At 40.3% G+C, this 26,395-nt stretch overlaps 1 protein-coding gene and 1 long non-coding RNA gene across 2 annotated transcripts; one reads left to right on the top strand and one right to left on the bottom strand.

The window, feature by feature from the left end:
* Positions 1 to 7,726: 7,726 nt before the first annotated feature.
* On the bottom strand, positions 7,727 to 19,288 carry LOC136012320 (uncharacterized). The gene is made up of 3 exons (XR_010611669.1): positions 19,261 to 19,288; positions 11,449 to 11,574; positions 7,727 to 8,017 (listed from the first exon to the last, which is right to left on the bottom strand). It is a non-coding gene; the product is annotated as an uncharacterized LOC136012320 (long non-coding RNA).
* A 153-nt stretch (positions 19,289 to 19,441) lies between these two features.
* MRPS22 (mitochondrial ribosomal protein S22) lies at positions 19,442 to 26,297 on the top strand. Its single transcript, XM_065675442.1, has 8 exons — positions 19,442 to 19,585; positions 19,778 to 19,932; positions 21,183 to 21,347; positions 23,219 to 23,362; positions 23,856 to 23,939; positions 24,728 to 24,873; positions 25,762 to 25,870; positions 26,119 to 26,297. The coding sequence occupies exons 1-8, from the start codon at positions 19,477 to 19,479 to the stop codon at positions 26,209 to 26,211; spliced, it is 1,005 nt and encodes a 334-aa protein (XP_065531514.1). The 5' UTR covers positions 19,442 to 19,476; the 3' UTR covers positions 26,212 to 26,297.
* Positions 26,298 to 26,395: the final 98 nt, after the last annotated feature.

The raw sequence follows: 26,395 nt of genomic DNA, 5'->3' as shown, positions 1-26,395 counted from the left end.
AAGTAGACTACACATACACTGCAAGTTTGCTGCTTACCTAAGGACCTCACAGAGATGGAGCCTCTAGGACCTGGTCTTCCTCTCACCAGATACAGTAACAAAACTGACCTGACATCACTGGGCAGAAAGAGAATTTTAAATCCTTAGGCTACTTCTAAAGAGAGTGGCTGACATTGAATGACTTTTTTCTTCTTTACTGACAAAGAAAAGGATAATGCTTATACCCAAAAATATTCCAGAAGTTAGTTTTTGTTTGTGTACACCTGCAAAGCAAGAACCTTCAGCTTAACTGCTTGCGGAGTTCGCTACTGAAGTCTGCAAAGGTTTTGCATTCAGAATAGTTATAGAATTATAGAATTATAGAATTATAGAATCAATGAGGTTGGAAAAGACCTTTAAGATCATCAAGTCCAACCTTCCCCAGCACTGCCAAGTCCACTGCTAAACCATGTCACTGAGGGCCTCATTTACATGGTTTTTGAACACTTCCAGGGACGGTGATTCCAACACTCCCTGGGCAGCCTGTTCCAACACCTGACTGCCCTTTTGGGGAAGAAATTGTTCCTAATACCCAGTCTAAACCTCCTCTGGTGTAGTTTGAGGCCATTTCCTCTTGTCCTATCCCTTGTTATTTAGAAGAGCCCAGCCACCTCCTGGCTCCATCCTCCTTTCAGGTAGCTGTAGAAAGTGGTAAGGTGCCCTCTGAGCCTTCTCTTCTCCAGACTGAAACCCCACCCAGGTCCCTCAGCTGTTCCTCAGTCAACTGGACATTCTCATCACTTTTCCTTCTCTTTGCATCTCATTTCTTTGGTTAGGACCCTGTGTCATGGGGTTCCTAAACCTCCTATGATCTAGTATATGGCACAAACATACATAGTGTAACATATACAGTAAATGTTCTAAATGTCCTCATTTAAAATAAGCTCATTTGTTCCCATGTTTCTTTTCAGTTATTTAGCTATAATTAGAAAACTAGAAGAAAAATGAAATACCGTAGCTGTACTGCATTAGAAATGCTGTCAAGACTGGCTAAAGATTACCCATTCTGCTTCAGTTGGAATTTGTACAAGTAATGTTATCTAAAGAAGAACCATATGAGGGCAAATTGAGAAGCACAGAATGAAAACTATTAAAGCTTAATCTAGCAGCAGAGTACCTAAAAAAAAGATGAGACACTCAGCAATACATCTGAGTACATGAACAACTTGGATACCTAAGGAGCACACCAAGTTCCTGTAATTTCCATTTAAGTAGCAATAGTAAAAGTCATAAAACCTTAAGAGCATCTCATTCAGTTATAGCTCCACAATGAATTCCCCTCCTTTACTAATGCTGAATCTGTTAATTGATAATTCATTAAAGATGTCTGATGCTTAAGAATGAGAGAATGTGTCAATTTTCCCAAGTACAAAGTGGCATATGCAAAAAAAAAAAATCTCGTTATTCGAATAATTAAACCTTATCAAATTACACTATTTTATCACAGCCAGCAATCATATGATACATAACAAAGCTGCTTCTCTGGATACTATTGACGTTAGCAGATGTATGAACAGTTGATTTTGAAACAGAATCAGGCAATAAATCATCTGTACCTGCAAATATTCCATGGTTAGCTCAAAATACCTTTTATTGTGTTTTATTTGCTTGACTGATGAACAGCACTGCTCCTCGTCATTAATATTGTCCACTGTGCAATACTCAACCATATCCCCCAAGACAGAACAAAGAAGGGATGAACTGCTACAGCCTAACATATGGCAGCAACTATTGTGGTAAACTGAAGCAACAGTATAGCAGAAAGATAATATTGGGCAGCTCAGCTAAGAAATTATGGGCCTTGTAGTTAACAGCACAAGTGGAGGAGACAGGAAATCTGGGATTTATTCTGGGATCTGTCACAGATTTCCTGTGTGGCTTTGAGAAACTCCTGTGGGGTTAACTTCAGCCATAAGGCTTTCTTTCCTCCCAGACCAGCTTGTACCCATATCTCAACAAGGCCTCTTCAGTGTGAAGCTAATTAACATAAAAGGTAAGATGTTACCAGTGCAACTTGTATGCATGAGCAACAGCAAAGTCAGGCTCTAATACAGGTGAAACAATATGATCAAAAGCAGGCTAGGCAATAAAAGCACAGACACATAATGCAGGCAACATACCCCTTCCCAGGAGCTAGCAGGGAGGGAATAAAAAGAACATGCACTCCAGCCATCGACTGGTGCAGTTCTTACACAGGTGGAATAAGGAAGCAGTAACTTATTTTCACTGGAAACCAACACTTCATTTTCTCCTGCTTCCTTTCAAGAAGAAAACTAAAGGGAAAATATGGGGCTTGTGATTTCTTACACTATATTTCATTTGCTGTTTTCACACACGGCACATTTTCCTCATGAAATCTACCCTCCAGTGGGGGGAATCTGAAGTACTCTTCTTCTGTACGGTATCTTGACATACAAAATAAGCAGAATTTTCCATTACAGTAAGTATTACAGTAATTTCAACAGGTCAGTTTTATTTCTCAGGACTGGGTGGCTTAATGCCTTCGATTTGAGCAAAACAGAATAAATCCCACATGTTCCTGTGGTGCGCTCACACCCTTTTGGGTTCCTCTGGCTGGAGGGAGTGTTCCACCCATTCTCCCTGGACCAGCCCAGCATTAAAAAAAACTAACCCACAACAATAGACCATCTTGTGTTTTAGGTCACTTGCCTAGCACTCTCAAAGGTTCCATTTTTATCCCGTGTGTTCTGAGCTATTTTCTTTTTTACTCAATGTTGCTACCTACAAGGGAAACAAAACCTCCAGAAGGCAGCTCAGCGCTGTTCTCAACTTCTGTGGAACATATCTGGAACAAGGAGTTACTCAGTTGAATCTCCTACCCACTATCCAATATTGTTATTAAATCACAGCTGGTATTTGCACTTGTTTCAGTGATGCTAACAGATACTTGGATGGTAACAGAGCACTTGATGCATTTATGACTTTTGGTTATTCAGTCATTAAACAAATAAATCCCAATATTTTGGCCAAAAAAATGCAGTCTAGAGAAACCTTATTTTGAATTTGATCTGTGTGAAGAAGAATGTACAAAACAGCTGAGGTGATTTGTTTTAGTCTGTGCATCAAATCCTATAACGAAGAATGACTTGCTCAAGGCTTTCATTTTCAGACAAAGAGAAGCTAGGCTCATAATATAATACTCTATCCCAATCTTGTAAAAATAATGAAAGATGTGATAACATATGGTTATGTCCACGTAACCCTAAATCACAACTTTGGTTAACGAACTGTATTTATATACTATGATGAAATTTTTTGGTGACCTGGGTCCATGTTTAACCACTGAAAGTCAGTCACCTGGTTTCTCAGAGTTATCCAACAGCTTTTCCTCCAACACTGCTCCCAGTTTGTCTGCCAGACATTTTGAGAAACCATCAATTTCACTGAAAGTCTGAATTGGAAACAAGTGAATGCTGTTTCCTTTCCAGCCCATAATCAGCACAACTCTAAAAGAAATGGGACACAAGGTAACAGCTTGTGTCTGGAGCTTCAGGCTCAGGATTGAAAGCAGATTTGAATAGAGATGTAAACGCAAATCTTAATATCAAAGCTTTGTAATATAACAGAAAGATCAGGGTAGAGAACTACTGTAAGTCCCCTTTTTCTGGTGTGGAAGCTGCACATCCCTACAAATTTTTTCACTGCATTGCAATGGTTGCATCTGTTAACACTCATCCTCTCCTCCACCTCAACCCCATGTGCAAACCTTACTTCTAAGAGCTCAGACAGCTTCCACGTGGCAGAGGCTAGGAGTAGATTCCAACATCATGCCAAACCAAGGAACCTTCTCCTGATTTGGGCCCAGCATAAAGCCTTCTTCTTCTTAACTAGCTCCTACACATACCTACAGGGACGTTAGCAGTTAGGCCTAATTATCCATCAGAAGACATTAAGGTCTTTCCACTGATCCTAAAGAAGTACAACACTAGACCACACCAATAAAACTGACAATGTGCTTTTCTTTTCCAAAGGCTGCAAAGGCACTAGAACAAAAATGTTCTGGATAAAATTTTTTTCTTTTTTAAATCCGTAATGACTCTAAAGAGAACAACAATAAAGAAATTTCAGAGCCAAGGTATAAACCCAACATCTTCCTGATGTCTCCAGTTGAAGTTCTATTGCTTTTGGACATAGCATGGCTCATGTACATCTCTGTCCCAGTAAAATCTATCTGATTGCCATTTCTTCTTCCAATTATTTTTTCCTCTGGTGTTGTACCAGAATCTGTATCAATCCTCTCACAGAGTTGGAAACTTAAGTTTATGGCAAAAAAATAAATAAAAAATCATAAAAATAAAAAAATCCCTGTTTTGCAGAGTGTATGACACAAGATGATGAAATATTTTTTCTGTATGATATACATTTCTGTAAGTTTTTCTCTTTCTGAGAATTCAAATCCATCCATCTTTACACAAACCTCTCTCATATCTATCCATGTTTCCTAGCACTAGTGCTGCTACTTCTCCCTGTTACCTTATAATCATTGTGTTAAATCTGATTATAACCTACCTGGTGCTGGTCTTCCTGGCCTACAGTAGGATGAATTTACACAGTTTTATACCTTCAGGCTTAGGGATTCCAACTGATGTGGCATACCACAGTGTTATTCCTCAACAGGAAACACTTCCTGTTCACATTCCATTGTCTCCCAGGAATATCAGAACTAGTTTGCAAATACAAAATGAGAAAGACTTTTCATACCTTCATTTAAGAGAAAAAAACAAAAATCTTTTTACCTTATTGTAGCTCCAATAATGACACAAAATTCCTAAGCCAAACTTAGCTTTCAGTACTGTTCTTTTTTAGCTTTGGTAAACCTGATGTCCAAAGCATCTTGGGAAGCCTTCCATACACTGTGCTAATGGGAACCACAGAAGAATCTTTCCATTACAGTAGTGTCAGATTTGCAACATGTCATATTTTACTACATGTCTGCACAACACACAACACAAGGGGCTGCTAATTCTGACACAGTTTTCTGGGAATCCTGTGTAACAAAAAAGAAGTGAGGGTGAAGGTGCCACTGTGGTCATGACTAGGGTATTCTAAACATGGGCATGAAGCTAAACCCATCCAGAACAGATTAGAAGAGCAGATTGTTTACTGTTTAAGACAAAAAATGCAAAGATTTTTAATAAAGATATTTCCATGCTGTTACTGGATTTTGACAACAATATCATTATGTTAAAACATTATAAGAATAGTTTATTATCTCAAAGCATTCCTTAAAAATCTAAACTCGCTGGAGTTCCATCTGAACAGTGTATCCAGTCTGTCCTAGAACCTGGCATCTCAGAAATGAACTACAGTTAACAATCACAAACATTAAAAAAAGTCATCCTCCAAAGCATTCTCTTGCTCTACACACAAATCCGATTTCTGGAATCCTGAGGGCAGCTACTTAGGGGTGCCCATGTCTCAGATGGCATGTTCAGCTCAAAGTCTTGGCTTTTATATTGACTCAGCATGGGTATGGGTACAGAATGATCTTAATATAACAAAATAAGGTCTAATCATAGTGGGGTAAGTTCTGGCCAAATTCTAGTTGGAGTAATTATACTTTGCTTTCCTGAATTATCTTCTCTTAACCTCTGTTTAACATACGATTCCTTAACAAGGTTGTGTGCTTTTCTTAACTTATGAAGTGAGGAAAGCAAATCCTGGAAGTCTACATGCTAAACAGGAGAGAGTTTATATACATTTTGTAGGATATTCTTATATATCACCAGATAAAATCTTAGAATGGTTAGGGTTGGAAAAGACCTGAAGATCATAAAATCATTACACTTATTCTAAAAGAAACAAAATATTCTGATCACAAATCAGCCTACTATTTATTAACAGAAAAGCAAAATTAAAGAAAGCAGCACGAATTGATTTTACTGACATTTAACAAGCACATGTGTGGGTTGGTGCCCCACAATTTAAACATTCTTTCTCTATGACCTGATCTTAGAAGGGTTTTCATCTCTTTAGTGTTCACCTCCACCAGCTCTGCAGAACTTGATACAGAGATGAAACACCATGAAATACCTCACAGCCAGAGCTGAGCTACAGCAAATTTACAAGGATAGGGCTGCCATCCATTCTTTCTGCCTGCAAGCCAGGTCAATAACCAACAGCCACCCTCAGCCACAAGTGCCAACCACAGAGGTTGCTGCTGAAGGGACATGATTTGAACTGCAACTACTTCATTTGAAAGATGACAAGGACAAATTATCTGGAAATGAGTGAAGGATAGAATAAAATAAACTTTTTTTATTTTCTGGTTATCATTTGTGAGTACTTTTAAGCTTCTATGACAATTACTAAAAAATACTCTTTCTTATAAGCATTTACCTTGCATTTAAATGCAGTATGTATTGCCCTTGGCATATTGCTATAATTTACAATTATTCACTGATTTGAACCATTTGTTTGACAAAAAAAAAGCAGTGAGAGCTGAGAAAAGGAAAGCATCAGCTTGATCCTTCAGTTACACAAGCCCAGACACCTGGATGCTCCGTTTGTGTCAGAAGCTGTATTTTGCGGCAGTAACTGACTCAGTGGGCCAGGAAAGCTCAATCCTGGCTTCCTGCCCTTCTGTGGCAAAGAAGCCCAGGCACAGGTAACAAACAGTACCTGAGCTGGAATCAAGGGAGAAGAACACAAATAAAAGCTTCTCAAAAACTGCATCCATGTACCAACAAAAAGTCTTTACCATCTCCTCTAGAAAGGAGAGAAAGCATAATTATCCCCTTTTAATTACTGCACTTTGGCTTCCTCAGAGTACTTATTTAACACTAGCATTTGTTTATATTCACTGACATACTGTTAAGTTGACTCTTGATTTATTTTAATTTTATGTTCCAAGGATATTTTACTGAACACTCTATGTAAGACTTGCAGCTGTGGTCACCCACATCCTGACATGTTCTCTCTACCTGATCCTGCTTTATGCCCTAACAGAGTAAATGTATTTTCCAAAATACATTTCTTCTAACAAAACATACAGATCCCATAGAATTTTGTATGTTATTTTAAAAGGCTCATGTAGCATTGCACAGTGTGTGTGTACACAAGTTTGTGCACATGCTACACCCCGAAGCACATACACAGAGATATTGTTGACAACTTGCATTAAAACTTGGTGGAGAAAGTACATCTGCCCCAGCTCAGGATGTCCTGTTTCTGTGAGGGACTTCGGCTATTGCTGGGCCATTTTGTCATTGAAAACAGAAGTAGAAGACTTGAGAGAAATTAATCTTGCTACTGTTAAAAACAATTAATTTGGAAAGGGCATTTTGAAGGGTTCTTCCCCACCACACAACACAGTTAAGTGTTTGTATGCTGTAGAGGGACTCATCATCAGGGACTGTAGCAATAGGACAAGGGGAAATAAGTTCAAACTAAAACAGGTGAAGTTCAGGTTGGAAGGAAGAGGTTCTTTACTATAAAGGATGGTGAGGCCCTGACACAGGTTGCCCAAAGAAATGGTAAATGCTCCATCCCTGGCAGTGCTCAAGGCCAGGTTGGACAGACCCTTGGGTGACATGGCTTAGTGTGAGGGGGTCCCTGCCCATCACAGGGGGTTGAAACTACATGATCTTAAGGTCCTTTCCAACGCAAACCATTCTCTGTTCTGGTGTTGTCAATGGGAAGGACAAGGGAAAAAAATATAAAAAAAATCATTCCACAAGGATGGGATACACACTGGTCATTGAGGCAATTTTGAAATAAAACTGTTGTTCCCAAGCAATGTCTGTGTCCTGGTTATCTTTCAATCCAAAGCATAAAGCAGCCTAGCCAGGCCCTGTGTACTCCTGGCAGTTGTGTTCCAGCAGAGAGGGTAGGCCTGGAGTTCCTCCCCTGACTTGCCTGGCTGCAGAAAGCAGCAGTGTTTCTGAGTGACCTGGTGCCTCAGAGCAGTTGGGCCTCATCATCCACTAACCCAGCAAGGGATATGCATGCTCCTCCCCTGTCAAGGAAAGAAACAGAGGCTTCTGAAGTACTGGGGACAGAATTTGGTGTTAGGATCTGTTTATGGTGTATGTTCCCTTGTTTTAGGTGACTAGTTGCTTTGTAAGAGGATGAACGCAGGTCCATGGCTAGTCTGGATTCTGATTTAATTTCGAATTATTGAAAAAAAAAACCACCACACCAATAAATTCAAACCTCAGGAAAATTCTTTCTTGATTGATTGGTGCTCTTTGTTTTACTTCAATGCTGCTCTCCAGAATGTTCAGTTTTCATTGTACAATTAATCAGTCTGCAAACTGCAGTAAGTCCCAAATCTCATTTCCACTGAGCAAGGGCTTTCCTTTTTATGTTCCTCATTTGGAAATAAAGGATTGTAGCCACCTGAGGTAACAATTTACACTTACACACAGTGGTTATGAGTACCAAAAAACCAAATGTTTTTGGTGGGAACTAGCATCAGACCCAACCAACCAAAATTAAATGCAACAGCAGTATGTCCTTGCCAGAAGAGGAGGGAAATAAACAAAGGGTAGGGAAAAAGGATGTACAAGAGGAGTCAAAATGTCAAAATAAATTACTAGTAGAGAATGTGGAGCAGAGAGACCAACAGCAAAGAAGAAAGTATGAGTGGAGAAGGGTCATTAATAAAGGCACTAAGCATCTTATTTCCCATGCAGGCCTCTTTTCCCCCCCTTATTCTTCCCCACTCAGTTAGCCATGTTTCCAAAATGGGAAACTGCATGTGTTTATCAGAAGGCCAGTACTGGATGCTGCAGTAGGACTGTAAAGACAATGGGAAGGAGCTGGAAATAAAATGGCTGCTCCATGCTATGCCTCTCCTTTTCGGTATAGAAAGCAGCATTACCTACAGTAAGAGAGAAAGAATAAGACAGCAGTATGTTCATCCTACCATCACCAATGATCCAACAGAAACTACAGGCCACAGATAGTCCTTCAATTAGTTTCATTGGAGCAGAACATAAAATAGCCTGCTAATCCCTCTGTCCTAAGAGACATACAGAGCCTTCCTGTCCTACTGAGAATACAGCAGCTGGCAAAGGAGGTGTAACATTCTGTTATGTCTTAGGCAGTGTCCATCTGTAATACTCTTCATGGGTCCCTACCATTAATAATCTCCCTCTCGTTGGTACAGCAATAATACACTAAATGCAAAATTGTACAGAGGCACAGTGAAGTCATATCATAGTCTTACCTTCTAAAAATTGTTTCTGCCTCCGTTTCTGCAGAGTGAGATAATTACTTTGACAAACAGGACAGAAGGGGACTTGCTGCATAAACAAGGAGCATCTTCAAGTATAGGTTTGTTTGAAAATAATTACGAAGGTATTGCACAGGTAATGCAAAATTCTACTAGAAGTTAAATAATCCCTGGTCCAAAGCCCTTAAATTTACATGGCAGCTACTCATGAAACACGAAGGTTTGTTTTTTTTTCAATTTAATATATTTCTCTGTATCCAACTGAAATGAAAGTAGGAATACATACAGTAATACTTCTTTGTAACTACTCATCCAATCAATCTGTATGTTAAAGATGGGGGATTAAAAATACTAAATAGCAAAGTGACTGACCCAGAGTCACCAAGAAGTCTGTGGCAGTTATCAACAGCTCTCAGCTAGGAATTGTGACCCACACAGAGTGGGGAAGAGAAAGACCAAAGCAGTGAAACAGAGGTAGTATATGATCAGTAACAACACACTAGATGTGATTTAACTATGTTACTTAACCACAGTATTAAAGACCCTATGCAGTATATGATCAGTAATAATACACTAGATGTTATTAACTATGTTACTTAACCACAGTATTAAAAACCCTATGCAGGACTGGGCCCCTCTGACTGACACATTAGCTGTGTAAGATCAGTGATTTTGAAACCACTTCCTTTGAAATCATCCAAACCCAATCAAATACTGACAAAGTAACAACTGTTGCACTGGTTGTCTTCAAGATGACTCTAGAGCTCAAAGTACTGTTGCTACCTAACCATTTTGCTTTTACTTAATTTTTAAGGTGTCCATTCTCCTTCAAACCAGGGCACTCAATAAAAGGTTATTTGAGGAGATAGAAAAGGGCAACACCCCAGCTGTTATTCCTTCCTTCTTGTTCTACAGTAAGGAGTATGCTGATGATAATTAGAAAATGAAAATTCTCTTTTGGTAGACAATCAATCGGAGAGCTTTACAGTAGACCAAAAAGTAAGCAAATGTACTTGCCACTCTAACTCATTAAGAAATGTTCCCCATGTAATCATAATGCAGGGAAACAAAGGTTTGCAATGCTTTTAGAGTGTAAAAATCGAGCATTTACAAGTTTTAATTGTTTTCATAATAAAAAGGAAATATTACAAATATTTTTGAAAGACGAAGATTCTTTCATGTGTTGAGAGACTTGTGCTACTGTCGTTTGCATGTACGACAAGCAGCCACACAGTGACATCTAGTGTTCCGTAGCCGCACAGATAATAATGTTGGGAACTTTGAAAGGACAGTCCAAATGATTTCACACTGAAAAGCACAGATTAGTTTTGTTTTTCAGAAATACAGTGATAAAACAATCACATCTAATACTTAACAAGGAAGATACTTTTTTTTTTTTTAGTAGCACTAGGGAAATTATTAAGAGAAGGCAAAAGAATGATAAGCAAAATCTAACTTGCATCAGTAGGAGATACAATATTTAGAGCATACAGTATTTTGCACAGAATCACATTATACCAGCATTTAGAATTTTGATTTGGCATACCATAAAAAATATAATAAAAACAAGTGAACAACTGTATAAAATTATGGCCCCTTAGGGCTGAAATATGTACAGCAAATGCACAGTTCATTTCAGACACAGTCAGGCAAATTGTACAATACTGATCTCTCTTGCTCACAGGATCACAACTCATTTTTTGCTGCCCCAGCACTCAAATTGTCAGTTTAGTTTTTAGATCTAAATTAAAGCCCTTCGAGTAATAACCTACTTAATTTGTAAGTATCAACCAAAAATTCCACTGCCTACTTACAAAGTAAATGTTACTTTCTTTGCAAGTAATTCTGCTGCACTGGAGTACACAGGAAAAATGAAGTGATCTCAGTGCTGCAAAATTCTGCTGTAAAATGTTATGTGGATTGGCTGCATCTCAATAATACCTTGTGAGGTTTGAGAAATCTTTGTGCTGTTGCAGAGCAAAGGGGACAGTATCTGATTTGCTGTTCCATGGAACACATAGTCTCAGGGTCACATCCTAAATTTGTATGTGGCCTGAACTGTTGTGCTTTTAAAAAAAAAGAAGACAGAAGAAAAATCACTGACTCTGTTTATTGACTGTCAGGTAGACCAAAATTTTTCCAACAAGCAAAACAGCTCAAAGGAGGGCTTGAACGCAGAGAACAAGTTTTGGCCTTGAGGCTCTAGTTACCTGAAAGCTGTGACACAATCTGGAGGCTTGCTGCAAGTGAAATAAGAAGATTCTGCTTCCATTCTTTTCCTCTCAGAGGCTCTGTCACTCATTAGACCCCTCTGTGACTTGATTCAGCTCAACAACCTAAAAGAAAATCATTCATTGTTTCCACTTGGATAATAAACTAAGACTGTTTATGAAAATATATGATGTGTGTGTGTGTGGAGTGGGTGTAAGGGAAGCAATCAGAAGCAGGCAGCCCAGAATAGGGTGAATAAATGGGAGGACCAAGACATTCCCCTTTCGCTGTGAAGTCGCTAAAAAATGAAATATAACCAGATACATACACTTGGGCTTCTAGCACTTTCCTTTAGCTTTCCATCTTCATTTTCATTCTACTTGCTGCTGCAAGGTTGTTTTTTCATCCCCTTCCCAAAGAAGGAAGGCATTCCACACTTTAAATTCGTGGCTCACTCATCCCTCTGACAAATGGGGACACAGTGCATACAATGTATGGGGCAGAGTCAGACCTGTGTTTTTGATGTTTCTGTCACTAATATTTCTCCTGGCATGCTGGGCCATCTGCTGGGTTTCTCCCCTTGAAACATTTTATAAAACCACTACTAGATGTCTCCAGCTGCCCAGCTATGTTATTTATTTAGGTATGTAATATGCGCCTTCATAAAGATCCAAGCACTTATCCTAGTCCAAATGTACAAGCATTGACATATGTTAATGATCATATCATGTACTGCAAAATGGCGTGGCTAAGCATACAGAGATTATGGGTACACATACACATACTCTTTCTTACAAGATAAAGAGCTGTGGTAACACAGTGCACAAATTTCTACTCACATACATACTCTCTTAAAATTCAAAGAAGCATAAACACAATTACTCATTCAGTGCACAGTTTCACAGCAGTTTGTAAACAATCCACATGTATATTTTGCCCCAGATTAAGCAGGTATAGCACCAGCTGAATCACTTTTGTCCATGCTGTTCTGCAAGTCATCTAGTGACATCTCGTATTCTACTCAGACAGTTTGTCCAAAACTGGATGGGAGTCTTCCTATTAACTCTGGTGGGCAACCTAATAAATATCAAGAGGTTTACTTGGAAATAAATGGGGAAAACAATCTGATGACTCTTTGACCAAACTAACTCCATGTCTGGCTTTGGTTTTAGCCTTTTCTTTATGGGCTTGGATAGAAACAAAGTAGCAAGAATAAACAAGAATAAATAAGAGCAAACACAACTGGAAACTTGAGATAGATGCTCTTCACTGAAGAGCTGAATAACCATTTCATCTTGGACTTAAAATCAACCTTCATTTCTAACAGGTCAAAAGAATTGTTTGGCTAGCACATCAAAATGCTTTTGCTTAAAACAAATGAAGAAATGCTAGCTTTTAACTGCCTAACAGAAATGGCTGAGATTTAGACTGTCACTGAATTCTCTTAACTCTTCTTCTGGGGGATAAAAATATCTTTTACTTTGTGAGCCTTTTCTTTCACTTACTTGATCATGAAGAGAAGATACTGCAGATTTATGCGTTGTTTGTACTGGAGCACACAGCTGTTTTAGCTTTTCTGTCAGACCCCCAGGATCCTGTCTTTATAATGACTTTTTTAAATGCACAGTGGGTTTGCCTAAGCAAATTTAATTTGTGTTACACTCTGGATCCAAAGGAATCCAAAGAAGGGGGGGTGGGGGGGAGAGAAAGAAAGCAGAAAAAAAAAAAACCAGAACAAACTATCCCTACCCCACATGCAGCTCCACCTTTAGAAGAGAGGGGATTTTATATAAAACAGTATAAAAACTTTAGTATGGTCTGGGTAAGGAATAGGTTAAAAAAACTGACCCTGACATGTAGGCTATTTAAACACAAAACAGCAAGCCAAAGGTAACCATTGCCCTTATCAACAGCAACAACTAAGTAAGTAAAAAAAACCACAGGCTGTTAAATAGCAAACTACAGGAGCTTTTATGCATGAAAATAAATTTGGGGAAAGAAGGAAGAGAAATCAAGGTGGCAAAACAAAGCAAAAAAAATTCAGATGATTTCAAAGTAATACAAGATGAAAACAGAGAGGCTTAGGTGCAATGTGAAATAAAACTGGGAGATTTAAAGAAAAATAATTACATAGACGAGAAGTGAACTTGTGAAAGAATCCCAGAAACAGATGGAGTATCAGAAGCAAAAAGCATATGAAAAGGGAATGGCATGCAATTAAGAGTGGTTTCTTGTTATCACTAAGTCACAAGATAACTAGTTGTGAGGTACATGTTCTTTAGACTGGAAAAAATAAGCAAAAGGAAACTATGAGACCAAACCAGGTCTGGGAAAAAATAATCTATTTAACCATAACAAGCCATCAGCAGAATAATACATATACCTACTTGTGAAAGAACTGAAGGATGAAGTGGTTCATCGACTCAGCTCTTATGAGAAAAGGCTGGAATAAACAAAATTCTGCAGTTCCCATTGAATAAGTGTTAGTTTATAACTAGGAGAATATGCTTCTGTGTCAGGTAAATGCATTGATAAATTAAGTGAAAAACCATAGCGTGATACAACAGTCTTGGTGAAGCTTGAATTAAAAAAAAAAAAAAAATAAGAAAAAAAGGCAGGAAAATCATTATCTCCAGGCTTCTTTGGGAGAATGACAAAATGTGATACAGTGCAACTAGTAGACACACGTGATTTGGATTTTTCCGAAGCCTTTGCCAATAGGCCAGACAAAGCACATCATCCCCATCTAGGTTTAATCTGGACAAGGCATGTTTCAGAATATTCTGTTAGGTTTCAGTGACAAACACAATTATGAGAGAAAGGCACTGACCACTCTTTTTAGCAACAGAAGAGAAAAAAAATCTAATTAACCTTAGATTTGGAAGATGTTTTCTCCTCCAAGCATTCTCATCCCAAATATGAAAGAAACCAACAAATCCACCAGGACTCCTGCTCTGTCCTTCTACTTAGGAAATAAAGATATCAGGTAGGTCCCATCCTGCCTGCATGGAACAGTCTTTGCTGGACACCAGATTTAGTTCACAATGCCCTGGCAAGTGCTTGGATTCAGACGGACAAGATTTTAAATAGCGATGGAATGAGAGGGAGGTAAAAAGAGGATCAAGAATGGGGAAAACAACAATTACTTTAATTCTACCCTACTTTGAATAATATAAAATAGTTACTATTTTTTTGCTGACAGCTCATTTTCAAAGGATAATTATTACAAGGGCAGGAAGGAAGAATAAAGTTTATTTGAAAAATATGGACTCTTAATTCAGAGCTTGCTGAAGTCAGGGAAGGACTTCCAATGGCTTTAATGGGCTTTGGCTCAAGCTGTTTGAGTGCGGCAAAGAAAACAATATAAACTGAAGTGGGATTTATATCCCTACTATAAATAATGTATGTAATCTCAACTGCTGGAGACAGTACTTGTATCTATCTAATTTATCATTATTAAAGTGAGATTATGGCAGCTTTATGTGAGACAGAGGCAAATCCGGGTCATTAATGAAGAGAGTTCATTTACATTATCCACTGTAACTCCTCAGGCACATTCATTCTTTACTTTTAAAACCTCAATCTTGCCCCCCTGTGGCCCATGATAATATAGCACATGTGCGTAGTATAAACTCCCCCCGAAATGAGGCCGGATATTTAAAATAAAGAGCATGTATAATCTGTTTTGGTTTGTCATTTTTTTCTTCAGATTTGAAATAAAAATGTCAAATAGTCAAGGCACAATTTGTTGTTCAACCTATGTTTACTACTAGTACTTCCTAAAACTGCCAGCACCAAAGAAGCAAACTTGGGAGATTTCTGCATGATGTTTCCCTCTCATTCCCTCTCACTAAGGATAATTCCATAGGCAACAGGAGGCAGCAGATGATAGAGGATGATAATGGCTACAGATGAGTTCACCATTCAGTTCCAGCATGCATCTCTTATTATTTTGGAAAATAGGCTTTGTTCTGCAGAACAACCCCTAGCTCTGCCCCAGGAGGTAGGTTTGGCTCAGGACAGTTCTGCAGCCACACAGACATGTCACTGCAGTCAAGTATCACAATGGAATTTGAAACTAAAACAGCTTCAGATATCTATATGGTCTTTAAGACAGAAAATACCCACTCTGATGTGTTAGCAAAGGCTCATGCATCACCACCATCACCATCATCATCATCAAAACAGCTAGGAGGGCTGTGGATGGCAATGAAATCCATGGCTACAGACCTTAAAGGCAATTCCTGAGAAAATAATAATCTCCCTCCAACAAAAGAAACTAGCAAATAAGGTGCTTGCAGGTAACATGCCTGAAAAGAGGTGACTAATTCAAATGACCGCCCCAACTATTTCAGAAAAAAAAAAAAAATACCCCACTCCATCTATGGACACAGGGAGACAAAACCAAGCATATGTAATATATTAAATCCTTTAAATGTTCCTTTAAAAGCCTTTATTTTAAAATAAATATGAATAAATACTAAATGATATAATAAGCATTGTGTCATCTGTCCTACTTCAGCATTCTCTCTGCCTTCTCTGTGAAAAAATAATTACTCTTCAGACTAACCCTGCGGGTTTAGTAAAAAGAGCTTCCAACCTGGTCCATTACGTGCCCCAGAAAAAACGTTCCACAGGATTGTCAGGTTCTTTCTTACCAGGAGCAAGAGAACCAACCATTAATTTTAAAAAGGTCATGTCATCAACTGTGGACACGTACAAAGCCTGCCTTGAGTGCACCCTCTTCTTACAGCCTCTGGCTGCACACTTACCAAAACATATTTGGTATTTTACCCTGTATTATTTCCTAACAAAGAACCCTTCCTTCCTAACAACTTCTTACTACTAATTTTACACATTTATTATTCAGAAAGTCTGCCAAACTACCACCCCTTATTTTATCAATTAAATAGGCAAAGCAACAATAAAGCTCCTAAACTCCCAGTTTGCTTTCTCTTCCCCCAAGATGTTAACCAAACTGATTCACTCTCAGCAGCCATCTGATCCTTTTGCTCTCCTGAAACGACCAACACAAAGGAAATTAATGCCAACTGTGGAGGTAATTTTGTATTGACACTTTTCCAATAGAATCCAGACTTAGACCACCAGTGTCTTTCACAGGGGACATCCACCCACCATCAGATGGTTGTAATTTTCCAACAGCAACTGTCCTGGGATGCATTCAGAATACTACCAAAAGCTGAGAAAGACTCTTTATTTCATTATCAGTTTTTTACACCACTAATTCTTCAAGGTGGCGTTTTATTTTTAAGTCTACCAATATAAAACATCCTGTTTAAAACTTCAGTACAGATATAAATAATACATAAAATATAACCAACCTATTCAATATAAGGTGATTTTATTTTACAAATTATGTTAACCTGCTATACTTCCATCTACAGTATAATTAGTTAATATTTCCTTTCATCCCACCAGCCAAAAGGCTAATCCTCACAGCAGCTGTTACTACTCCAGTACAGAATGACTGTGAATTTAACCTCTCCTGGATATAGCCCAATAAATTTTGTTGTTTTTCTAAGGACTTTTGTGAATTTAAATGGACGTTAGCTTGCCATCCAAATTCAGGAACAGGTCTGAAGTGGCTTTTAGGCAAGTCGCCAAATAACTTCCCAATTCCCTTATAGGGTATAGCTCTCACCCTAGAGATCTTCCAAGCAAGAACTGAAAAACAACACGTTCTTCATTTCCTCAAAATTATTTTTTTCATTTTCTAGCACTATTTAAACAAATTATGCACAAAATCGCATTAAAATAATATTAAGGGCTCATTTGCACTCATAAATTCTCAGCTATTTCAACCTAATAGTACCAATACAAATATGAGAAGAATATGCCCTCCTGCAACCTTTCTGAGAGTGCAAAGGCCAGGATATTGAAAAGCTTGAACATAAAATTCAACCCAGCACATGTGTTTGAATACAGAGTAAGACAGAGGAGGACAGCAATACTCCCTAGGATAATGAAGGTCTGTTATTAGAGACAAATATATTTTTCACCTGATGCTTAACTTCATGCTAATGAAGACCAACATATGTTATAAAACCTTCCTTTTCTCCAAGACTTCAATCTCCATTTTCGAAAATAACATAATTTAGTTTTTGATTTGGCAAAGCAATAAACTATACCTTTAAACCAATTAGAAATCTGCAGAATTTAAGCACATTACTTGTGCTTCCAAATATCCTCTCCTGGAGATGAAATATTTCCTGTTTGGACAGGAAGTCATCAGCCAGACTGCATCAAAGTGTGGCTTTAGGCATTGTAAAATTCGAAGCATTCAGGGCCCCTGTACAAACACCTGCCTGCTGATAATAGGTTTTCTTTCTGTTTCACACATCCTAACAACAGCCTGTAAGGCTGACAATTGCAATAGAAGATACAGGCCAGCTAGAGAAAACAAACTTTCAATCCCTAAAGCAGACTCATTTATAAGAAAACAGTTATAGTTGTAATGAAGTAACATAACCATTTCAACTGCATACCCGCTCTTCACAGACATTAGATCTGATCTGCTGTGCCTATTGGATATAAACATAAAATTTGGTTTTATGCTTCAATGCAGCTATTTATAATATTATATACAGTTATTTATATATATATACACACACACACATTTATACATCAGCACAGGTTTCCCAGAGAAGCCATGGCTGCCCCATCCCTGGCAGTGTTCAAGGCCAGGTTGGATGGGGCTTGGAGCAACCTACGCTAGTGGAAGGTGTCCCTGCCTGTGCAGGGGTTAGAACTGGACAAGCTTTAAGGTCCCTTCCAACAGAAACGAGGCTGTGACTCTACAATTTGCCCTCATTAACAAAAATGTCAAAGCTCCCTCAACACAAGAAGACTAAACTCACCACCTGCAGAGACAGGGACTGAGGGAGGCAGCCCATGATACAGACACACCTCAGGAGGTTAAGTACTTCCAGGCATGACTACTTGTGGCACCTGGCAACTAGACTGTCCCTTCAATCACAATGCAAGTGCCAAATCAGCAGATACACTAGAGCCACACGTGGTTTTAAATTTGACAGAATTTACCACCATATTTCTCCCTCTCAGGCAGGCAGCCCTTGCCCTGCTGACTGACCAACCAGAGAGACACCAGGCCCAGCAGCTGCTAATAAAGTTACAGAATCAGCCAGGTTGGAAAAGACTTTGAAGATCATCAAGTCCGACCACTCCCCAGCACTACCAAGGCCACCACTAACCCATATCACTGAGGACCTCATCTACAGTTTGTAAACGCTTCCAGGGACAGTGACTGCAGCACTTCCCTGGGCAGCCTGTCCCAATGCTGAGCACCCTTTGGGGAAGGAATTGTTCCTAATATCCAGTCTAAACCTCCCCTGGCACAGCTTGAGGACATTTCCTCTTGTCCTTCCCTTGTTAATTTGGAAAAAAGACCAGTCACTTCCTCACACGACCCTCCTGAAAGGCATCTCTCCAGATGAGCCTCAGCCCCACCCCCCCGGTCCCTCAGCCATTCCTCACCAGGCTTATACTCCACACCCTTCACCAGCTCCGTTACTCCTCTAAAGAAATGAACCCACTTATCACCTCACACCCTTCCTAGTCCCTGAGCAGTTACTGTTTACCAGTGGTTTAATTGCGGCAAATGTGCACGCTGGCTTCAATTCCTCCTTTTCCCAAGAAGCAAGGAGACCTGCCAACCTAGACCTCTGCTCCATCCGCTTCCCACCTGAGAAAGAGGACAGCCCCCTCTGCTCCACGCCCTGCTCCCGCTACTTGCTCTAGCAGAACGAATTCCCACCCTAACCTGTCCTCACCTCCGCCTCGGCAACGTTTTAATCACACAAACGCACTGGAAGCGATTTCTCGGTTTAAAAACGCGCGGGGCGGGGAGGGGCCGCGCCTATTCGCCCCTGAGGTGAGCTCCCCCCTGCGGCCCCGCTATGACAGGACGCTGAGCTGAACGGCGCCTCCATTTCCCGGCGCGCCTCGGGGCGGCAGGAAGGGAAGAAGGGAAGGGGCGGGTGTGTAAGATGGCGGCGCTCAGCGCATGGGTCCCCGCACGGCTGCCGCGCGCGGCGCGGGCTCTGTGGGGGTGCCGCGCGCGGCGGGGGCTCGGGCAGGACGCGGCGGCTGCGGGCGGTACGTGAGGGGAGAAGGGATGCGAACAGGGACCCCCCCCCCCACCGGGCCCTCTCTCATTGCAAGTGCCCTTCATGGTGATCTGGGGAGGGCGGGAGGAGGAGTGTGGGGCTGTTCTGGGTCTTTAGTGGGAGGGGGTGGCATGGCCGCGGCTTCCTGCCGGCTGGGTTAACGGAGTGTGAAATCCTGCAGGAGAAAAAGCCGCCAAGCCTGCCTTCACGGATGAAGCGGTTCAGAATCTGCTGTACAAAATGACAGGGCTCAATCTGCAGAAGGTGTTTAGGCCGGTGAAGAAGGAGCTTAAGCCACCCACATACAAGCTGATGACAGAAGCTCAGCTGGAAGAGGTAGTCTGCTCCGCGTCGTGTTGATAAAAGCTTTGCGTTTAGCAAAAAGCTCGCAGTGGCCCTGTAACAGTTTGTGTTTCTGCTTCCTTTAGTGCTGCTGTTGATAACATTCAGGTTTCGTTACTTGTTTCCTAGAATTGTAGAATCGACCAGGTTGGAAAAGATCCTTAAGATCATCAAGTCCAACCACTCCCCAGCACTGCCAAAGCCACCACTAACCCATGGCGCTGAGGCCTCATCTCCATGGTGCATGCACACTTGCAGGGGCCATGACTGCAGCACTGCCCTGGGCAGCCTGTTCCACTGCCTGAGCACCCTCTGGGAAGGAATTGTGCCTCAGCTCCATCTAAACCTCCCCTGGTGCAGCTTGAGGCCGTTTCCTTTTGTCCCATCCCTTGTTCCTTGGGAGCAGAGCCCAGCCCCCTCCTGGCTCCATCCTCCTGTCAGGCAGTTGTAGGGAGCGATAAGGTCCCCCCTGAGCCTTCTCCAGACTGAACCCCCCCAGGTCCCTCAGCCGTTCCCCACCACACTTGTGCTCCAGGCCCTGCGTCAGCTCCATTGCTCTTCTCCAGCCCTGCTCCAGCTCCTCAATGTCTCTCTTGTAGTGAGGGGCCCAGAGCTGAGCACAGGGTTCGAGGTGCGGCCTCACCAGTGCCCAGCACAGGGGCTGATCACTGCCCTGGCCCTGCTGCCGCACCGGTGCTGATACAGGCCAGGATGCTGGTGGCATCTTGGCTACCCAGGCATAAGCTGCTCATTTTCAGCTCTGTCAGTCAGCACCTTCAGGTCCTTTTCCGTGAGTCTGGAGTGGCCTCCAGCCACTTTTCCCTAAGCCTGGAGCATTTAGGTTTTGTGTAAATCTCCACTTTAAATAGTCAAGATTTATTTATACAGATTTTCTTGATTTATTATGGAATATGAAAGGAAATCAGATGCTTTTTTGTTTTCTTGAGTAACAGGTTTTCTTAATTATCCTCTTTACCTAAACTGTTGACTGTGGTTTATGCTTTGGTGGAAATTTGCCATGATAAAATAACTGAAATAAACTTGGCGTTTGCAGTAGTATATATAGATTTTTGCTTAGGAACTTCCTCCACCAGTTTGCCCGAGCTACAGTAGTGGTATATTGTTCAGTTGTGATTCATCTACCTGCAGACTGAATTAGTGTCTCACTTCTTATGTTTGTCCAAAAATTGTATGTTAGCTTTTTTCTTAATTGTAAAATTTAACTGGTTTTTTCCTTTTCCAAGGCCACAAGAAAAGCCATTGAGGAAGCTAAAGAAAGACTAATCATGCCCCCTGTTTTGGATGAAAGAGAGCCAATTGATGATGTGTTAGCAGAAGACAAATTACTTGAAGGAACTGAAACCACAAAATATGTCTTTACAGATATAAGTTACTCTGTTCCACATCGTGTAAGTAACAGTGTACTCTTTTAAGACCTTATCATTCTTAATTTCAAATTAACCTTTAGGTTTGAATAAAGTATAGTTATGTTAGTTTGTAAAAAGTCTGAGGAGTTGCAAGTTCAGTCTGGTACAAGGGAATACAGAGAAATGCATTTCTAAATGTTTATGACTGATAGTGACTGACATTCCAGTACTCAAAAGCAGTCTTGGTGGGGGCTGTGGGGTGGTTGGTTAATTATTTCAAACGCAGATGCTTGTGATATGCTAGGTGTGCTCCTCCACACTTCATAGAATCTTTCTGTGGAACTGGATTACTTACTACTGGGCATAGATGGAGTTACTTCACAGTGGCAAAGGAAAGCTGAGTAAGTGATAAAGTAAATTATCAGGAAAGCTGTGAAGAAACAGTTGTCAAATAGAATTATGGAGCATAGGGGTAAAGATTGCTTTGTTTAATGAACCTCCAGATTGTCTTAGGTGCCAGTAGTAAGAGACAGGAAAATTTCTTAACAAGTATTATGATTCTCAGAAGTCTCCATGGTTCAAACATGCATATGGTGATAATACTGTGAAATGAATTGCCCAGTCTCCCAGGCTGGAGAAAGGAAAACTTCCCCCTGGTCATAGAGGGTTGGGTTAGGAATAGGCTAGTCAGACTTAACACCCATAAATCCACTGGCCCTGATGATGGCCTACACCCATGGGTAGTGAGGGAGCTGGCAGATGTTGTTGCTCTGCTGCTTTCCATCATCTTTGAAAGATCATGGAGAACAGGAGAGGTGCCTGATGACTGGAGGAGGGCCAGTGTTACTCCCATCTTCAAAAAGGGCAAGAAAGGAGGACCCAGGAAACTGCCGGCCAGTCAGCCTCGCCTCCATCCCTGGAAGGGAGATGGAACAGGTCATTCTGGGGGTCATCACCAAGCATCTAGAACAAAAGAAGGTCATCAGGAGTAGTCAGCATGGATTCACCAAGGGTAAATCTTGCTTGACTAACCTTAATAGCCTTTTATGATGACATGGCAAGATGTCAGCATGACAGAGGAGAGCAGTGTGTTATATCTACCTCAACTTCAGCAAGGTTTTTGACACCATTTCTTGTAACATCCTCATAGGTAAGCTTTGGAAATGTGGGTTACTTGAATGGACAGTGAGGTGGATTGAGAACTGGGTGAATGGCAGAGTTGGAAGGGTCATGATCAGGAGAGTAGAATTCAGTTAAAGGCCTGTAGTCAGCTGAACTAGATGAACTCCAGAGATCCTTTCCAACCCTAAAGAGTTGTGTGATTCTGATCTACTACACCATCTGAGAACTCTCTCCAAGTACCTGCTGTTTATTCTTCTGCCTCAGTGTATTGAAAACTTCCTCGTTCCAACGGACTTTCCTGTGTGCTGCCTAAATCAAATATGCTTGTGAAGAGATACAAGTGTGGGGTTTTTTACTTGTATTTTTTGTTTTTGCACTTGCTGTTACTTGATTCTAGCACCTACCTCTGAAACAGTTGAAAAAGTCCAAGACTCTTCCCTTCTTGGCTCAGTATGTGTTATTAAATACATCAGTCAGGCTGGCGACAACACTAACTCCTTTCTCTCGCCATTAGTTAGGTTCTCTATGTAAACTTCACAGACTTGTAGCTCTCAGTGTGGGTGCATGCAGTTGTGTAACAGTAAAATTAAGGTGAAAATGTAGCACTTGATGACCAGGTATCAAGGGAGAAACGATGCATCTAGCACATAGCATCAATCAACTAGAAACGGGTGTTTTTAGTGTGAGTTTAGGTAGAGAAGGACTTTGGCAAAATAAGATCTTTTTGCAATGGTTCTGGCTACAGAGAGAGCAGACTTTGGGAGACGATGCTTTTTTTACCTTGTTTTCAGGAACGTTTCATTGTTGTTAGAGAACCAAATGGTGTGTTACGCAAAGCAACTTGGGACGAGCGAGACAGAATGATACAGATATTCTTCCCACAAGAAGGGCGCAGAGTTATTCCCCCAGTGCTATTCAAGGATGAACACCTTGGGGTAAGATCTTTGGGTCTGGAAACTGATCATTTTTACTTAACTGTGCTTGGACAGTGAAGCTGTGCTAGATGGACAGAGTAACTCTGAGTAAACCAGTCTGCTGTTAGGTTTTAAGCTGCTTCAATTCTCTTTTGAACAATTGCTCATCATTGAAACTTTGTTAAAATACTTGCAATGAAGTTTCAGGTTAGGGCAAGGTAAATCCTGGGTAGGTGCAAATATTCTGTCATACCAGAAATCCACATCTAATTTGTTCTGCTTTGATGAAATCACACACTTAATCTGAAAAATTCAGGGGAAGAGAAATCAAAGAAACATTAATACAGTGCCATTAAAGCAGTTCCTATAGTCTTATTCATTTTGTTTCCTGATTAAGGGGGGTGCTCAGTATAATTGTTGCCTAGAACAGAAATGTTGTGGCTGCTGTTTTGATTTTGGAGCATTGGAATAGTGTGATTCAGAATCTAGTCCTGAATTTGAACTGTTGTTTTAGACCGTATTTCAGCAAGACCGTCATGAGGATGTCCTCAACATGTGCATTGCTCAGTTTGAACCAGATTCAGCTGACTATATCAGAGTGAGTTCATTTAGCTTTTTTCTAGTATAAGTAGCACTAATGAATAACTTAAGGGTTTGTTCTATAACCATGTCCTGGTTTCCCACAGCAGTAACCATCAGCATTATCTGGGCATCAAAGGTGCTGTTCGCATGTTCTTTCTCCGCTGTATAGATTACCTCTTATCTTCTTTATTTTTTTCTTGTAGAAAAGTAACCCAGATTCTGTTTAAGTAAGTAATTTCCACAGTATACAAAGAACTACAGATGCATAAAAATAGCCTGTACATAAGGGGTTTGGTATCAAACCAGAAGTTATGATAATGCCTGTAAGTGACCCCAACCAGAGCTGTGCTCACTCAAGTCATGCTGACTGCTGCAGTGGGATTTGAAAGAACAGGATAGATAATGGATGAAAGTGCACCCGAGAGCACTGTATTATTTTTGACAAAGACCAGGTACAAAAAATACAATTCTAGCAGAAATCTAGCTACTGGTAAATAGGTTAATCTATACTTGCCTTTAAAGTGTTTATTTCTCTTTGAATTGTAGTAATTTCTCAAGGCCCTGAGAATGTAACTTCTGTTACATGTATTTAGCTTTCTCTTAACATAAAGATGTCTACACCTAAGTAGCAAGAACTTAGCTTATCCCAGTGTTACCTTGAATTATAACATGTATTAAGCTTTAGTGTTGCATGGCTCAGCCTGTGGCTTACTCCTGCATATTAGGGAGAAACTCAGAGATGGAGAGGGGAGAAACTGTCACCCAGCTCCAGTTACACTGATGAGACTGAAATTCTGTGTATAGGTTCATCATCGGGCTTATGATGACATTGAGAAACATGCCAAATACGACCTGCTCCGTTCAACAAGACACTTTGGAGGCATGGTATGGTATCTAGTCAACAGAAAGAAAACGGATGGCTTACTAATAGATATGATCAACAGAGACTTGTAAGTGGTGTCTGTCACTTATTAATTCTGGTTATCTAAACAGAAAACAAGTTCCAGTGTTTGAAAATACAGTATTTTTTTTAAGATGTAATAAGTTTTCATTTGCATTATATCATAGGCTAGCTGTAACTTTTAGTTAAATAGGTGCTGAATGGAAGCACCATACCAGCCCTGGCCAGTGCTGATCTTAAAGCCTGACAGCCTTTTTGGCTTTTAAGATTGGCACACCCTTTTCTTCCTTTTTTAACCCCACTGTTGAAGTTAGAAGCTTTCAGCAGCTGGTCTGATTTTACTTTTAAACTCAAGGAGAAGAAGCAATACAGAAAAGTTCCAGTTTTGGAATCAAATTGTTAAAGGAAAAATTGAAATGTCTGAACAATTAACATTACTGGAGTTTGGAGCATCTTTACCTACCACACACCTTTGGCTAATGCTTGCATTTATGTAAAGCATCTGTTCAAGTTCTAAATGCAGCTGAGGGCTGAGGTGTCAACAAGATTTCTAATGCTACATCTGTAAAACATGCTGGTTACTGCAGTCCGTGTTAACAAGTTTCTGCAGTTGTTCTGCTAAATACTTGTTACTGGGTAATTAATTGTATTTCACAGAGAGATTTCAGCTTAATTAAGCATCAGGCTTAAACTGCAGTATGGCTACATGTAAGTGCCTTACCTGGTGCTTGTTGGTGTTTGCATGCTTCTGGTCTGCCTTCTCCTGAACAGGTTGCCTTTGCAATAGATTGGATGCCTGTTGAGCTAGGTGACCCAATTAGCATATAGCCAGTGAAAGCAGTTAAAGAACACGTGTGGTGTGCAAAGTACACTTTCTTTAAGTCCTCTTAAATATTGAGAGAAAGCTATTACTACAAATGAGCCTTTATTGGTTTAGGCTGGATGATGCTACAAGTTTAATTACCCTGTATCACATGCTTCATCCTGAATGTCCATCAGCAAAAGAAGCTAAAGAAGGGAAGCTTCAAGGAGTTGATCTGATCAAGGTATGCTTTTACACTTTAAGGTTATGTAACTAGATAAAGCTTCTAAACAGCAGAAGTCGAGTTAGTAGGCTAATTTCTCCTTAAGAAGTGGGTACTTGTACTGTGTTGGGGGCTTTGTGCCATTTTTTAAACTATATATAGCTGCTCTAGGATTTGGGTTGTCACTGGCTGATGTACCACTGGAATGATGAAATACCATTATTCAGGGATGCTTTTGTACATTAATGTCTCTCCTGTCATGGTTGCAGGCATTTGCAAAAACTGAATCACAGAGAGAAGGCTATATAGAATTGGCCCTCCAAGCTTATGAAGAAGCAATGGCTACTTCTACAGCTTCATGAAATCAACCTATCTTCCTCACAAGTTTTAAGTCTGTTTATAAACATTCTCTGTACAGGATTCCACAATAAACACTTCAAACAACTCACTGTTCTAGCACTTTTTTTACTGAAGTATGTATGTAAGAATCACTAGAGCAACTTGTATTTGCAGAAGTTCAGTAAATGAACTTAGAGCAGTCATCAT

The sequence above is a fragment of the Lathamus discolor genome, chromosome 3 (assembly GCF_037157495.1).
Source record: "Lathamus discolor isolate bLatDis1 chromosome 3, bLatDis1.hap1, whole genome shotgun sequence".
NCBI lineage: Eukaryota > Metazoa > Chordata > Aves > Psittaciformes > Psittacidae > Lathamus > Lathamus discolor.
The sequence above is the reverse complement of the archived record's forward strand: the minus strand, read 5'-3'. Positions and strand labels throughout refer to the sequence as shown.

Excerpts from the sequence above, each read along its gene's own strand:
- MRPS22 (XM_065675442.1), top strand. The coding sequence starts at position 19,477 with ATGGCGGCGCTCAGCGCATGGGTCCCCGCACGGCTGCCGCGCGCGGCG. Across the intron at positions 23,940-24,727 it reads ATTCAGCTGACTATATCAGA|GTTCATCATCGGGCTTATGA; the intron begins GTGAGTTCATTT and ends TTCTGTGTATAG. Across the intron at positions 25,871-26,118 it reads AAGGAGTTGATCTGATCAAG|GCATTTGCAAAAACTGAATC; the intron begins GTATGCTTTTAC and ends TCATGGTTGCAG.